The 17,787-nt window shown below is 41.5% G+C and overlaps 1 protein-coding gene across 1 annotated transcript in view; it reads right to left on the minus strand.

Moving 5' to 3' along the window:
• Positions 1-17,368, minus strand: part of galnt5 (polypeptide N-acetylgalactosaminyltransferase 5) — a 56,849-nt gene extending 39,481 nt beyond the window's left edge. The window contains exon 1 of the mRNA XM_003224607.4: positions 15,489-17,368. Coding sequence (XP_003224655.1) covers positions 15,489-16,945 — 1,457 coding nt within the window. The 5' untranslated portion in view covers positions 16,946-17,368. The remainder of the gene's footprint in view (positions 1-15,488) is intronic.
• Between the last annotated feature and the right edge of the window lie 419 nt (positions 17,369-17,787).

Consider the following 17,787-nt stretch of genomic DNA (forward strand, 5'->3'; position numbering starts at 1 on the left):
GGAATTCTAGTCTCTTACTACTCATACAGTCTTGTTTCTGGCAAAGAACAACCCCTAGTGAGCAATAAAAATAAAAATAAACATCCAGGCTACTGCCTGCAATGCTATTAGTCAGTTTCTGGTTTTAAAACAGCATCTGCCTCCTCAGAACAGTCAGGGTGGCCAACATAGTATTGAAACACCAAATCCCTCAAATTGTTTTTCCAGAGGGAGAAAGAAAAAATAGCAATGTACTATAATGAACTGAAGCTGTTTGGGTGAAATTCTAAGCCATGGCAAATGCCGGCTTTCATTTCAGTGGTGCAGTGAACCCACTCTAGGGTTTAAACCCAAACTTGAGAACTATCCAAGGTGCTGAATGTATGATATAAATTATTGTGGGTTGCCTGAATAACCATCTTTCTTGAAATATCACTTGACAGCACCACCTGGGAAACATCAAAATGGACCACTGTTAACAAATTTATTCAATGGACTAAGGGAGGCATGATTCTGTTATGACTTTTGGTGTGTCATATTGCTGCTATTGCAACGATGGGCTCCTTCAGCCTACTTTGCTGTCAAGGCAGCTCTAAGAATACCATAGAAATGCCATATCTCCATTGCTACTATAACCACTGCCAGGTAAGTTCTGGTGAAGAAGGGAAAAGACTAAATTGCAGCACAAATGTAAACCAACTATGAAATGGGCTTGAACTGTGATGTATAGTAGAAGTAATAAAAAGAAAAAAAAAGGATTTAGAAGAGAATGCAGTGCCACTTTAATCATTCCCATCTAATTCCCTGATTTTATTCCAGATGGGAAGAAAAGCTGGATTTCTAGTGCACTCTAGTGGCTGCAGTCAGAAATAAGAAATCCTTATAAAGGAAAGTAGTCTCTATGATTTGAACTTAGTCATTGAAAACTACAAGACAAAAACGTGAGTTAAACAAACTGAAAATAAAAGTTTGGTTAAGGAGGACAACTTTCTGTAACATCTCTTTAAAATCAACAAATCTTGTCAACTTATTCCTGCTAATGGTTTTTAAAAAGGACATCCTGTTGAACATGGCTGTGATGAAGACTGCAAAGAATCAAAGCAACAGAATGAGAGGTTTTCTTAACTGGACCACTTATTTAACAAATGGGCAGTGTTTGATTTTTTTAAAAAAATAAATAAATAAAATCAGCATACAAAAGACACAGTACCATCAACTTCTGATGTTCTTCTTCAGGTTGTCCTGCCAAAGAAGGTGGAAGTGTTGGTGGGACACCTGAGTCATAGTCCTCAAAAATTGGTCTCTTCTATCTAGGGCAGTGGTTCTCAACTTGGGGTCCCCAGATGTTTTTGGCGTACAACTCCCACAAATCCCACCCAATTTACCAGCTGTTAGGATTTCTGGGAGTTGAAGGCCAAAAATGACTAGGAACCCTAGGTTGAGAACCACTGCTCTAGAGAGTCTTGGCTATTGTCCACTCTTATGCCTTCCCAATGCCAGTTAAATGCCTTATTATTTATGCAGCTTTATAAAATACAGTAGAGTCTCACTTATCCAACGGGCCGGCAGAACGTTGGATAAGCGAATATGTTGGATAATGAGGAGAGATTAAGAAAAAGCCTATTAAACATCAAAAAAGCTTATGATTTTACAAATTAAGCACCAAAACATAATGTTATACAACAAATTTGGCAGAAAAAGTAGTTCAATACACATTAATGCTATGTAGTAATTACTGTATTTACGAATTTAGCACCAAAATATCACAATGCATTGAAAACATTGACTACAAAAATGCGTTGGATAATCCAGAACGTTGGATAAGTGAGTGTTGGATAAGTGAGACTCTACTGTATTGTCAAACGCTTTTATGGCCGGAATCACAGGGTTGTTGTGTGTTTTCTGGGTTGTATGGCCATGTTCCTGAAGCATTCTCTCCTGATGTTTCACCCACATCTATGGCAGACATCCTCAGAGGTTTATATCTCACAACCTCTGAGAATGCCTACCATAAAGGTTCGCGAAACGTCAGGAGAGAATGCTTCAGGAACATGGCCATACAGCCCAGGAAAGACACATAAAGACACTTTATAAAATATTGTTTGAAATCAGAATCAAAACTTCTACAATGCCATGCAGTTCTTGTGGTTAAATGTTGTTTTTATCATTTGTTTTGTTATCTATTTCATTGAGTTCTGCTGAACTATGAGAATTGGAACACTGAAAAGCAGTATAGATATTCCCCAGAACACATCCATTTTTGATGCAAAGGGCCTGAGTGCCTGCATAAATTAATATGCTATGTGAGTAACTATTTAAGGGTAGCCACAAAACAGTGCACTATCCAAGAGATGCACCTTTTCAATGACACTGAGATTACTGTAGTATACACTGGGCAAATTATGACCCCTCAGATATGGTTGGGGTTTCATTTCCTATCCTCCTCCAACATTGGCTATGTTGGCTAAGGGTGATGAGATTGCAGGGTTGTTGTATGTTTTCTGGGCTGTATGGCAATGTTCCAGAAGTATTCTCTCCTAACATTTCGCTCACATCTACGGCAGGCATCCTCACAACCATAGATGTGGGCGAAACGTCAGGAGAGAATACTTCTGTAACATGGCATACAGCCTGGAAAACATACAACAACCCTGTGATCCTGGCCATGAAAGCCTTCGACAATACGGTGATGAGATTGGCAGGCTAAGAACATCTTAAAGGCCGCAAGTTGCCCATCACAGTTATAATATATTTGGGAATGTTGCAACAAACTCTTTATTTATTCTTTGATTTCAACCTCATCTTCCTTTGTCCCCAAGTAAGACTCACAATATTTAGTATATTGGTGTACTGTACACCTCCAAAATTATACCATGCAAACACTCTTATGCTGGCACCACTTTTCACAATGTCATAAAATGTGGTTATGAAGTCATGTTCTTGAACTTAGATGGCTCTACCATTACAGCATATGGAGTAGCAACCTTATGCAGTAAATTCTTGATGATATGACAACAACAACAACAACAACAACAACAACAACAAGCCTTTATTTTTACCTGTCCTCCATCTCCCATAGGACTCGGGGAAGTTTACACAATGACAGACAATAGTGCTATAACATATACAATATAATATGACAATCTATCACTCAGAACACAATAGATCAAAACCGACATGTAAAATTAATAAAAGCAATGTCATAGTCATAATTAAAAGATCTATAAAATGGTACAGCATCTCAACAGTATTACTTTAAACGATGTAAGGTGCTATTATAATGGCAGCTAGGTTGACAATAGTCTAAACAGTGTGAAAAACCTGCTGAAACAACCACATTTTAATTCTTTTCTAAAGTGCTGTAGTGTGCGGGCAGCAAACTTATTTAAGTTGCCTCTGACCTCTATCACATTGTTCATCCCAATTAAAGAAGACCAATTGAATCTATGTCTCCTTCCAAACTGCTCCTATATCCTAGGATCTGATCCCAGATTATATTCTTATCCCAGATTATATGGCAGTGGAGACTCATATAATCCAGTTTAAATCAGATAATCTGGAAACAGATCCTGGGATATAGGGCAGTGTAGATGGGGCCTATGTTTTCAGAGAGTCTATTCTAGTTGGGACTAATCTACAGGATTCAGACTATGATATTCTTAATTATAACTCCACAAAAAGGAAAATACGTTTGCTTCAACAAGCCTTGCAAATGCTGATTTATTTTCAGTAAATGTTTGCTTTTTATACCTATTTTATATACCTGTATACCCGGGGTCCTGTAAAAATTTCTCATGCGGAAAAGGGTTGTGAGTGAAAAATGCTTAAGCCCTGCTATAGAGAATATTGCTTCTGGGACTGTTTGATTCATACATCAAAACTGGTTGTCGAAGGCTTTCATGTTGTCAAAGGCTTGCATGGCTGCAATCACTGAGTTGCTGTGAGTTTTCCGGGCTGTATGGCCATATTCCAGAAGCATTTTCTCTGGACGTTTCCCCACATCTATGGCAGGCATCCTCAGAGGTTCCAAGGTCTGCTGGAAACAAAGCAAATGGGGTTTATATATCCGTGGAAGGTCCAGGGTAGGAGAAAGAACTCTTGTCTGCCTGAAGCAAGTGTGAATGCTGCAGTTGGCCACCTTGATTAGCAATGAATGGCCTTTAAGTTTCAAATCATAGAATCATAGAATCATAGAATAGTAGAGTTGGAAGAGACCTCAAGGGCCATCTAGTCCAACCCCCCGCTAAGAAGCAGGAAATCGCATTCAAAGCACCCCCGACAGATGGCCATCCAGCCTCTGCTTAAAAGCCTCCAAAGAAGGAGCCTCCACCACGGCCCGGGGGAGAGAGTTCCACTGCCGAACAGCCCTCACAGTGAGGAAGTTCTTCCTGATGTTCAGGTGGAATCTCCTTTCCTGTAGTTTGAAGCCATTGTTCCGTGTCCTAGTCTGCAGGGCAGCAGAAAACAAGCTTGCTCCCTCCTCCCTATGACTTCCCCTCACATATTTGTACATGGCTATCATGTCTCCTCTCAGCCTTCTCTTCTGCAGGCTAAACATGCCCAGCTCTTTAAGCCTCTCCTCATAGGGCTTGTTCTCCAGACCCTTAATCATTTTAGTTGCCCTCCTCTGGACGCTTTCCAGCTTGTCAGCATCTCCCTTCATCTGCGGTGCCCAAAACTGGACACAGTATTCCAGGTGTGGTCTGACCAAGGCAGAATAGAGGGGGAGCATGACTTCCCTGGATCTAGACGTTATTCCCCTATTGATGCAGGCCAAAATCCCATTGGCTTTTTTAGCTGCCGCATCACATTGTAGGCTCATGTTTAACTTGTTGTCCACGAGGACTCCAAGATCTTTTTCGCACACACTGCTGTCAAGCCAGGCGTCCCCCATTCTGTATCTTTGATTTCCATTTTTTCTGCCGAAGTGAAGTATCTTGCATTTGTCCCTGTTGAACTTCATTTTGTTAGTTTCGGCCCATCTCTCTAGTCTGTCAAGATCGTTTGACAGACTAGAGAGATGGGCCGAAACTAACAAAATGAAGCTTGACTGATTCCTGCTTGGGGGAATCCTTTGTTGGGAGGTGTTAACTGGCCCTGATTGTTTCATGTCTGGAATTCCCTTGTTTTCAGAGTGTTGCTCTTTATTGACTGTCCTGATTTTAGAGTTTATTTAATACTGGCAGCCAGATTTTGTTCATTTTCACTGTTTCCTCCTTTCTGTTGAGATTGCTTGTGGATTTCAATGGCTTCTCTGTGTAGTCTGACACAGTGGTTGTGAGTATTCCTTGCCTACTTATGAATATTTCTTCCCAAAGAAAATCCCATTAAATTTGTAATGTTGTCATAAGTCAACAGGCAAACTGAAGGCACAAAGAACTATATCATTTCAGGGATTTTTTTAAAAAAAAATACTGGTAGCTAGATTTTGTTCATTTTCATGGTTTCCTCCTTTCTGCTGAAATTGTCCACATGTTTGTGGATTTCAATGACTTCTCTGTGTAGTCTGACATGGTGGTTGTGAGTATTCCTTGCCCACTTCTGAGTATTTCTTTGCCTAAGAAAATCTCATTAAATTTATGAAGTTGCCATAAGTCAACAGGCAAACTGAAGGCACAAAGAACTAGACCATTTCAGGGATTTTTTAAAAATACTGGTAGCCAGATTTTGTTCATTTTCATGGTTTCCTGTGAGTATTCCTTGCCCACTTCTGAGTATTTCTTGCCTTAAAAATCCCCTTAAATGTATGAAGTTGCCATAAGTCAACAGGCAACCTGAAGGCACAAAGAACTAGATCATTTCAGAGACTCTAAGGAGATTCTAATGAATGCACAGAGAACAAAACCACAGTCCCCTGCTGCGGTGTTGTTTCCCAACCAGCATTCATTCTCTACAGAATGAATGGCTTTAAAAGGGCTTCATTTGTGCATGGCCCCAGGATCTGATTTTCTTACTACAGGGAACTCCATGCCTCATTTTACTCACCAAAAGAACCAAAAGAGGCAAAGCAAAGCTGCACCAATGAATAAAAAGACTAGACTTGAATCCTGAAAAGTCTGTAGGTGACTAGAGGGCATGTACTGTTTTTACATGCTTGCTAGAAGTGCATTTGTTTTGAAGTATAGTAATTTTTGGCAGCCTGGCTGGAAACTCCTTGCAGAACTATTTTTCTGTCATTTTATCAAAATAAAAGCTTCTCCTTGACAATCTCATTGACAGTCTGTAAAGCAACGAGCAAATTCCATCAAGACAGAACAGCAGAAAATCTGTAGATCTAAGGGGGGTGATAACAATTTTCCCCATTTCAATGATTTTGTCATTTCGATGTCACAGCAGTAAGAAGAAAAGAGAGACGAGGCAAAGGCCTAGGTCAAGGCTGGCTCTTCCTTGCATGAACAAAAGCCAAAGGAAAAGCATTTTTCTCAACTTCTATTTGCAATTCAACTATGGATTTGATGTGTGCCTTAAGGGGACTTTCACTCCCTACGGACTAATATCTGCAAGTGGATCTTGAGAGGGACAGACCATCCTATACCAAAATACGCCTCACAGAGCCACTCAATTCTCTCAACTGTTTTATGTGGTTGTTGACCCTCTCCCCACTTTCCATAAAACCCTTTTCTTGCTCTGTGATGTTTTGCTTGGAGAAATGGCTGAAATTCTAGTCTTACAGACAGGAGTTCACATATTGTGCACATGCTTTGTCGAAAGAAAGTCCTACATTCAGTCCCAGTGTCTCTTGTTAAAACAGATGAGGTAGAAGCAGATGGGAAAAATTCTTTTGCTAACACACCAGAGAATCACATTGTCAAATGGAACAGACAGCACTGAGCTGGAAGCTTCATTAATCTGACCAGGTTTAAAGGAAATTCCTTTGCCCCTATAATTTATTTAATAATTCTGCATTGCATCCGGACTTTTAAGTTGCAGTCTAAAGCTCCTTGATTTTATTTATCGTGTCAGAAGCGAACAGAGGATACAGTTGTAATGTATTTAAAAACACAAACAAAGTTAAAAACTTGGCATGATACTAAAAGTCCTTTGACCAGTCACTGGCCACTTGGAGTGCCTCTGGTGTTACTATAAGGGCCTCCACTGTGTATGTGGCAGGGCTCAGATTGCATTGTAATAGGTGGTCTGTGGTTTGCTGTTCTCCATACTTGCATGTCATGGACTCCACTTTGTGGCCCCATTTCTTAAGGTTGTCTCTGCATCTCATTGTGCCAGAGCGCAGTCTGTTCAGCACCTTTCAAATCACCCAGTCTTCTGTGTATCCAGGAGGGAGTCTCTCATTTGGTATCAGCCATGGCTTGAGGTTCCAGGTTTTAGCCTGCCACTTTTGGACTCTCGCTTGCTGAGGTGTTCCTGCGAGTCTTTCTGTGAATCTTAGAAAACCATTTCTTAATTTAAGGCATTGGTTTGCGGCATGATATCCGAACAAGGGATGGGCCAGAGAATGTCACTGCCTTGGTCCTTTCATTATTAGCTGCTACTTCCCAGTGGATGTCAGGTGGTGCAATACCAGCTAAACAGTATAACTTCTCCAGCGGTGTGGGGCGTAGACATCCTGTGATAATGCGGCATGTCTTATTAACAGCCACATCCACTGTTTGAAGAGCTCCTTGATGAAAGAATACATCTTATTGGAGAAAATACAATCTGTTTGGATGGGACATTTTATTATTTTCTTACTTACTTTACTTCTCCCCTGCCTTTTTCCTGATTCAAAGTGGTTAAATATGACTCGATGCAAATTTAAAACTAAGTAAATACATGAAATATGAATATATATATTTAAAAATCATTCTTTGTGTCATGAAGCATAAACATTAAAATACAATTTTAAAAAATTAAAGTTAAAAACTACACAGCCCCCGCCCCCAAATCCTATCCATATAAATGTGTACAGATTTGTTCTATTAACACTTAATCAAAAATTGCTGGAAGCATGAAAAGGCCCTTGACCTGAGACCAGTTGTTGAAAATGATAGCTCTGTCATAGGAATAATTATGGAGCTACTAGTTAAAACAGCAATAATGGCTGTTCCAGATGTGTTCTTCTTCCATCACATTGTCTGTTTGTTTCATGAAACAGCTATTATGCACAGACCCATACCATTTTGAATTTCTCTTGGAAAACCACCTTCAGTCATATAAGTCAACTGATTCATCTAACATGGTGTCTTCCATGTTAGTAAGATTGTGAGTTTAATCCAGGCTTTAATTTGAGCTTTAAAGGAAAATATCAAAGGTGCTGGCCATATTTGAGGGATATGAGCCATCACTTTAAATAGCTCCTTTAGGCCCTATCTAAAGGTAAAGGTAAAGGTTTCCCCTGACGTTAAGTCCAGTCGTGTCTTACTCTGGGGGTTGGTGCTCATCTCCATTTCTAAGCTGATTAGCCGGCGTTGTCCGTAGACACCTCCAAGGTCATGTGGCCAGCATGACTGCATGGAACGCCGTTACTTTCCTGCCAGAGTGGTACCTATTGATCTACTCACATTTGCATGTTTTCAAACTGCTAGGTTGGCAGAAGCTGGAGCTAACAGCGGGCGCTCACTCCGCTCCCCGGGTTTGAACCTGGGACCTTTCAGTCTGCAAGTTCAGCAGCTCAGTGCTTTAACACACTGAGCCACCAGAGGCTCCAGGCCCCATCTGCACTGCCATATAATCCAATTTCTGGATCCAGATGGCACATTGGATTAAACCCTTGTGCGGCTCAATTACTGATCGGAAGGTTGGCAGTTCGAATCTGCGAGAGGGGGTGCTCTCCCGTTTGTCAGGCTAGCTACTGCCAACCTAGTAGTTCGAAAACATGCAAATGTGAGTAGATAAATAGGTACCTCTTTGGCAGAAAAAGGCAAAGAGACGCTCCAAGCAATCTTGCTGGCTACATTTCCAGGAGGTGACAGTCCAGGCTCCTCGGCTTGAAAATGGAGAAAAAGCACCTCCCCAGAGCCAGAGATGAACACTGCCTGGAGAAGCCGGAAATGAAAGGAGAAGCCTTTGCCTTGTTTGTGTTTGTATGTCTCATTGCACTTGACTGTAAAGGCATTTAATGTTTGCCTATGTAAATGCTGTAATCCACTCTGAGCCCCCAGAGAAGAGTGAAATATAAACAAAATGTATCATTATTATTATTTACACAAAGACAGAGTATGACACAGCAAACAAGAGATATATGCTGGATTTCGTATCACAAAATCTAAGTAGAAAACTTTCCAAGTGTTCAGGACTGTGTGATATATTTTTGCATGATGCAAAATTATATTATTATTATTATTATTATTATTATTATTATTATTATTGACACAACGACATTGTATGACACAGCAAACAAGATAGATATGCTGGATTTCGTATCACAAAATCACAAGTCGAACACTTCTCAAGTGTTTATGACTATGTGACGTATTTTCGGATGATGCGCACAGATCCCAGCAGGGTGGCCTTTTGCAGTTGGCAGATCGTAATTTTGTCAATGTCTATTGTTTCTAAATGCCGGCTGAGATCTTTTGGCACGGCACCCAATGTGCCGATCACCACCAGGACAACCTGTACTGGTTTCTGCCAGAGTCTCTGAAGTTTGATCTTGAGGTCCTGATAGCGGCTGAGTTTTTCATTACAGTAGAGTCTCACTTATCCAAGCCTTGCTTATCCAGGCCTCTGGATAATACAAGCCATTTTTGTAGTCAATGTTTTCAATATATCATGATATTTTGGTGCTAAATTAGTAAATACAGTAATTACAACATAACATTACTGCGTATTGAACTACTTTTTCTGTCAAATTTGTTGTATAACATGAAGTTTTGGTGCTTAATTTGTAAAATCATAACCTAATTTGATGTTTAATAGGCTTTTCCTTAATCTCTCCTTATTATCCAAGATATTCACTTATCCAAGCTTCTGCCAGCCCGTTTAGCTTGGATAAATGAGACTCTACTGTATTATTATTATTATTATTATTATTATTATTATTATTATTATTATTACTACTACTACTATCTTCTTTGAACTGGATTATATGGCAGCACAGACTCATAATCCAATTCAATCAGATAAACCAGATTACATGGCAGTGTAGATCCAGCCTAAATGTCTGGACTAAAGCCTGGAATGGATACTTTTCCTTACCGACAATGGTAGCTGCCTTGTACCTCTGCAATGGAAGTTGTTTCACACAAACAGTAAATCACTAAATGTAAAGCAAATACCGACCACTGACATCTACCAGTATTGCCTTTATGCCATAATAAAGCAACATTCTTTAAACTTATATAATCAAAATGTAATTTTTTTAAAAAACTAAAGAAGACAACATCCTAGGATGACTTTTAAAAAATGGCTGTCAGATAGCTATGCCGACTTTGCAGTCTATTCACTGCAGGTGGAAACAATTTCTGGACGTGGAATGCCTTCATGCTTCCTTGTCAGCATATCAAGAGCAAACAATTTGGTTTGCTGATGTGGACGACAATTAAAGGCGAGGCCTCCACGTCGCCGATGGCTGCATGTTTGCTTGTGGTCCGTTGGCCCATCCCAACTGGAACAGGCACACGTTTCAAGCCTTTGTGTCATGTGAGCAGCAGCTGCTATCAAAGCAAGATTCTGTAAGCAGGAATGTTGCCCCTCAAAAGGCTAACTGTACTTTTTAAGCTAAGCAGAAACGAAATCCTTCTGCTCCACACTGAAGGCTACTGATGCAGTCTTTTTTTCCCTCTGGATCAACTCAAATGTGTGCACTTTTCAGCCGTTATGTGCACTGTGTAATCTGATGGGCATGTTTCCACTGTTTCCTTGTGTATTCCAATACCTGAATTAAGACTATAATAATTGCCGAGGGCATTTTCACCATAGTTACACTTCTCTGACATGCCACTGTAAATTCTGAAATAAGGCAAACTGAACATAAATTGAATATGATTCCACTGTAAAATAATAATAATATTAATAATATTAATAATAATAAATAATAAACCTCCAAAGTATTGGAAAATGAGCACGCAAAGATACTGTGGGACTTCCGAATCCAGACTGACAAAGTTCTGGAACACAACACACCAGACATCACAGTTGTGGAAAAGAAAAAAGTTTGGATCATTGATGTCGCCATCCCAGGTGACAGTTGCATTGACGAAAAACAACAGAAAAAACTCAGCCGCTATCAGGACCTCAAGATTGAACTTCAAAGACTCTGGCAGAAACCAGTGCAGGTGGTCCCGGTGGTGCTGGGCACATTGGGTGCCGTGCCAAAAGATCTCAGCCAGCATTTGGAAACAATAGACATTGACAAAATTACAATCTGCCAGCTGCAAAAGGCCACCCTGCTGGGATCTGCGCGCATAATTCGAAAATACATCACACAGTCCTAGACACTTGGGAAGTGTTCGACTTGTGATTTTGTGATATGAAATCCAGCATATTTATCTTGTTTGCTGTGTCATAATAAAATAATAATTTTATTCTTATACCCTGCCCCATCTCCCCAAAGGGACTCGGGGCGGCTTACATGGGGCCAAGCCCAGTCAACAACAATAAAATAACACCATAAAACAGATTAAAAACAATAAAAACCAGTCATAAAAATTCACATATAAGGACAAAAGGTAAAATCTAGATAAAATCAGAAGAAACCTGGGCCAAAGTGCTAATTACTATAAATATGTATAGTAATTAAGGATCTAGTGCTGTGTGTATGCTATGCATATGTATTTATTTTTAAAATTAGTTACCCACTTTCTCTTGTCAATATTAGATGCTTACAAAATGCAACAATTAAAATAATAAACAAACAAAATGATTGGAAAATCAGACCAAGTTAAGGTGCACAATTCTGCATGCCAGCCAAGTTATTTTGGTTTGTGCAGCCAAACAAAAAATCTCACATACAACATTTCTTAGCAGCTAAAAATAGAACAAGAATAAATTAAATATTTAACAATTTTCTGTCTTTCATGACAACCAAATTATTTTTCCTGAGTCAATCACTACACTCTAGTTCATACTAGTAAAGGTAAAGATTTCCCCTTGACATTAAGTCTAGTCGTGTCTGACTCTGGGGGTTGGTGCTCATCTCCATTTCTAAGTCGAAGAGCCAGCGTTGTCCATAGACACCTCCAAGGTCATGTGGCCGGCATGACTGCATGGAGCGCCGTTACCTTCCCGCCGGAGCAGTACTTATTGATCTACTCACATTTGCATGGTTTCAAACTGCTAGTTCATACTAGGCCTTTCTAAAACAAAACCGAATCTCCTATATTTCCAGTTATGAAATGCACCTGGCCTCAAGAGACCAGATATGTTCCAAATAAATCTTCAATAACACTACCACCTTGTAGTCCACTAAGTTGTCTCTCTGCAAGTGATTCCCTATGACACACAACAATCAGCCATGTATTTAGAAAGTAGGTATCATGATCCACACTAGATCTTTCCAAACTGTGTGTTGCAACACATTAGTGTGTTGGCTGCAGTGTGTAAGGGTGTCACGCGAACGTAATGACAAATATGCATTTTTACACAGTAAAGATATGCTATTATTTTGCAGATCATATATTTTAAAAATATAAATGAAATGTCTAAAAAGTGTGCCACCATTATAAAATGTTTGGAAAGCTCTGCTCTATTCTATAAAAGCCAAGCACCTTACAGATCAGTGCGGATCAGAAAATGTACTTTTATTTTTAGTCTGAACTTTAAGCTGCTGACGTGGTTCTTCAAAACAAGTTCAGCTGAAACCCTTACTAACGCTTGGACTAAAACACAGAGAAGTTTCATTACACCAGTAATACTGCAATTCCTTAAAATAATACCCCAGATGATGAGTAGCTGTAATGATATGATAATCATAAAATCACATAAAATGAACTGGGTAATTATTGTGATTCAGTGGACATTCTGTTTAGGGATTATTTGATTACAATGTATTAGAATTACTTTTCTTCTGTAAATGAAAGCAGAATGATAAGCAAATAAACATTTGAGTTTCTGTGAGTTGTCCAGGCTGTATGGCTATGTTCCAGAAGCATTCTCTCCTGATGTTTCACCCACATTTATGGCAGGTATCCTCAGTGGTTGTGAGGTCCATTGGAAACTAGGCAAGTGGGGTTTATATATCTGTGGAAGGTCCAGGGTGGGAGAAGGAACTCTTGTCTGTTTGAGGCAAGTGTGAATGTTTCAATTGGCCAGCTTGATCAGCATTGAATAGCCTAGCAGCTATTCAGGATGAACCAATCTGGAAAAAGCATATTATTGGAGAAATGCTAGAACACTCTAACAACCACCATGTCAGACTACACAGAGAAGCCACTGAAATCCACAAGCATGTGGACAATTTCAATAGAAAGGAGGATACCATGAAAATGAATAAAATCTGGATACCTGTATTAAAAAACTCTAAAATCAGGACAGTAAATAAAGAACAACACTAGGAAAACAGGGGAATTCCAGACATGAAACAATCAGGGCTAGCTAACACCTGCCAACAAATGCAGGAAACAGCCAGGCTTTAAAGCTGCCAGGCTATTCAATGCTAATCAAGGTGATTAATTAAAACATTCACACATGCCTCCAACAGGCAATAATTCTTTTTCCCACCCTGAACATTCCCTGGGAGAGAAGAGTAGTATATAAAATAAATAGATAAATATATAAACCCCAATTGCCTAGTTTCCAACACCTCACAACCTCTGAGGATGCCTGCCATAGATATGGGAGAAACATCAGGAGAGAATGTTTCTGGAACATGGCCATACAGTCCAGAAAACTCACAGCAACCCAGTGATTCTGGCCATGAAAGCCTTCAACAACACATTAAACATGCGAGTGCTACTATGGAGAATTTTGATCTAATGATCTAACGTTTAGATGGAATTCCTTTTCCTATAATTTGATCTGTTGCTCCGTTTCCTAGTCTCTAGAACAACAGAATGTGTTCTCAATGTGATATTCTTTCAAATGTTTAAACATGGTTATCATGTCCCCACTCCATGTCCCCACTCCAAGCTAAACATACCTATCCTCTCATACGGCTTGGCTGCCATGTTTAAATGCCACATGGTTACGGAATTATGACTAGAAATTAACAGATTAATACGTAAGTAGCTATGACGGTAGGTGCTAGGATTAAAATGCAGACTGAAAGAACAGAGTATTGTTGTAATCACAGTGAAACTATATTGAGACTAAACATTTCATAGAATCATAGAGTTAGAAGAGACCTTATGGGCCATCCAATTCAACCCCTTTCTGCCAAGAAGCAGGAAAATTGCAAAGCACCCCCGATAAATGGCCACTCAGCCTCTTCCAAAAGAAGCAGCCTCTACCACACTCCAGGGCAGAGAGTTCCACTGCTTAACAACTCTTTCTCACAGTGAGGAAGTTCCTCCTAATCTTCAGGTGGAATCTCCTTTCCTGTAGTTTGAAGCTGTTGTTCCGCATCCTAGTTTCCAAGGCAGCAGAAAACAAGCTTGCTCCCTCCTCCCTATGACTTTCCCTCACATATTTACACATGGCCCTCATCATGTCTCCTCTCAGCCTTCTCTTCTGGAGACTAAACATTGCCTAGCTCTTTTAGCCGCTCCTCATAGGGCTTGTTCTCCAGACCGTTGATCATTTTAGTCGCCCTCCTCTGGACACATTCCAGCTTGTCAACATCACCCTTCAACTGTGGTGCCCAGAATTAGACACAGTGTGATTCCAGGTATGGTCTGACCAAGGCAGAATAGAGGGGGAGCATGACTTCCCTGGATCTAGACATTATACTCCTATTTATGCAGGCCAAAATCCCATTGGCTTTTAAAGCTGCTGCATGATATTTTTGGCTCATGTTTAACGTTGTCCAGAAAGGACAAAGCCTATATGTGGAGAGCATCTTGCCAGTTTTTGTGACATCTCTTTAAAGTTAATGGGGATGTTTCTAGTATTGTTTCCATTGCTAAATGTACTCAGGCTGTGGCACAGTTGGTCAGTAGCCAGCTGCAATAAATCACTACTGACTGAGAGGTCGTGAGTTCAAAGCCAGCCCGGGTCAGAGTAAGCTCCTGATCATTAATAGTCTGGCTTGTGTTGATCTATGCAGCCCGAAAGACAGTTGCCTCTGTCGAGTAAGAAATTTAGGTACCGCTTTATGTGGGAAGGCTAATTTAACTAATTTACGACACTATAAAACCTTCCAGCAGCGTGTGGAAGAATGAGGATGTATCCCATCAAGGACTCGATGTCACAAGTAGACCATAAAATGGCAGCTTCCCCTGTGGCCAGAATCAAGCATACCCTTCATGAAGCCTGAAGCTGGAATGTTAAATTGCCTCTGTGTCTGTCTATATGTTGTATGTCTAATAAAGGCATTGAATGTTTGCCATGTATATGTGCTTTGTGATCCACCCTGAATATAAATAAATAAAAATAAATAAAACACTCAGAGAAAGAAAGAAAATTCATTTGATCAACAGAGAACTCACAATTGCCCCAATCTGTGCTGCACGATGCAAGGAAGCAAATCTTACCCAATAGGCCTCGTGTCATCAATGGCTCGGTCTATGGGGATCATGTCACTCAGGTAGACATTGAAATTTCCCTCGTTCCACCTTCTTTTCGCCTCCTCTTGCTTCTCATTCGGGACCACAGCGGGCCGTCCAAACTGACCTGCCGCATTGGGATCCCTTGGACCAAATGTTTTATCGATGCTGAACACCTTGTGCACTTTAGTGTTCTCTTTGAAATGGATCTCACTGTCACTGTGGTTGATTTTCCTTAATTGATCTTGGTCGACTAAACTGACTGTGTTGACATCCTTGAGTTCTTTTCCTCCAGTCAGAATTGCTTTCGCCTTAATAGTTGTCACTGTCTTAACAGTTGCTGCCTTGATAAGTCCGGCTGCTTTGGTTCCATTAGCAATGGCTTTCTGGAGATCTTTGCTCTTGTCCCCAGTCGGTCTTACATTCATTTCCATCCCTTCGGCGGCACCAGGGTGGCCTTCATCCGTGGGGAAGACCACTCGGGCCTCCTCTTTGGTTATAATAACCACTGGATCCCTTGCCAGCATTTCCTTGACTCGGGCCTTTTTTGGGTCATCAGCTTTGGCCACCTTTCCTGGAGCTGTCACTTTCATGGAGTCTCCTTCGGCCACCTTCACAGAGTCTCCTTCGGCCACCTTCACAGAGTTTCCTTTGGCCACCTTCACAGAGTCTCTTTCAGCCACCTTCACAGAGTCTCCACCCGTCTCTTTGCGGACTGGCAACTCCAAACTTTGGTTCACGCCAAACAGTTGAATAGTCCCATTTAATGGAAACTTGGTGACACTTGCGACAGGAAGAGGACCATCGTTTAGAAGATCGGGCCTACTTTTGGTGGGCGACTTCGATCCAGGCTCTTGTTTTTCTTTAGCGAAGGGTTGCTGCACTTTCAAAGAGATGTCGACCTTGGTGGTTGTGCCGTGGGCCACTTTGGCAGGAAGTTGGCCTTTTGGCATTGCAAGGTGAGATTCAGCGTCTTGTTTTCCCTTAACAAAAGGTCTCCATACTTTCAAAGAGATGGTGGTCGTGCCGTGGTCCACTTGGGCAGGAGATTGTCCCTTTGGCATTGCAAAGTGAGGCTCCAGGGCTTCATTGGGAAGTGGTGGCACTGATTGCTCCTTCTCCTGCCTTTCCATGGGTTGGATGTGTCCCATTTGGACCGGGACAGTCCTATGTGGGACTCCTGGGGGTGCTCTCCGCCAGCCTTGTTCTTCCCCCATCTCTTGGCCTTTCCACCTCCCCACTCCTTGGGGGTCCCGGGCCCCTCTGGCCCCTCTGGGTCTCTCCCTCTCCACCCGGATCCTCTCTTCCCGCAGGACGCGGGTGTTGATCTCGCTGAAGGAGATGCGCAGGGCTGCCATGTCCAGCAGCACCCAGAGGATGGAGGCGGCCAGGATGAAGGCGAAGGCGCGCCCACTGCCGCGGAAAAGCCTCCGGAGTTTGTTCATCGCGGGCCCTGGCTCCTGCCGGGCGCTGGATTGGGCGCCTGCCCCTGCCTTAGCTGCTACATTGAGCTTGGGGAGGAGGAAGAAGCGCCTGTTGCCGCTGCCTTTGCTTGCGTGGCAGCCTCGCAGCCCGGCTCCCGCGCCTCCTCGGCCTCATCCACGCCGGCCGAGACTTTCCCTTGACTTTTCTCTTCTGCTGCAGAAGCCTCTTTCTCTCTCTCTCTCCCCCCCCCCCCTCCCTCCACCTTCTCCTGCTTTTGGTGTAACCTAACACTTCCCCAACTTGCCAGACTTCTCAGTCGCACCTTCCCTTTTAGGCCAGCGCCTTTTCTTTCTTTCTTCTTTCCTTTCTTTTTAAAACTTTTATCGCCACTTCACCCGTGAGTCACTTCTGGTTCGTGGCTGCCTTGTTGTCAGAAGATAGTCCCTCCCTCCTCCGCCAGGCAGTCCCTCCTTTAGAAAGAGCAAAGAGCGCCTTGGAAGGCTTTCATGACTTTCTGGGCTGTATGGTCATGTTCCAGAAGCACTCTCTCCTGACGTTTCACCCACATTTATGGCAGGCATCCTCAGAGGTTGTGAGGACTGTTGGAATCTAGTCAATTGAGGTTTATATATCTGGAATAATGTCCAGAGTGGGAGAAAGAACTCTTGTCTGTTGGAGGAAAGTGTGAATACAGTACAGTCTCGCTTATCCAAGACTCTCTTATCCAAGGTTCTGGATTATCCAATGCATGTTTGTAGTCAATGTTTTCAATATACAGTATCATGATATTGTGGTGCCAAATTCGTAAATACAGTAATTACAACATAACATCACTGTGTATTGAACTACTTTTTCTGTCAAA

This window comes from Anolis carolinensis, chromosome 1 (assembly GCF_035594765.1).
Source record: "Anolis carolinensis isolate JA03-04 chromosome 1, rAnoCar3.1.pri, whole genome shotgun sequence".
Lineage (NCBI taxonomy): Eukaryota > Metazoa > Chordata > Lepidosauria > Squamata > Dactyloidae > Anolis > Anolis carolinensis.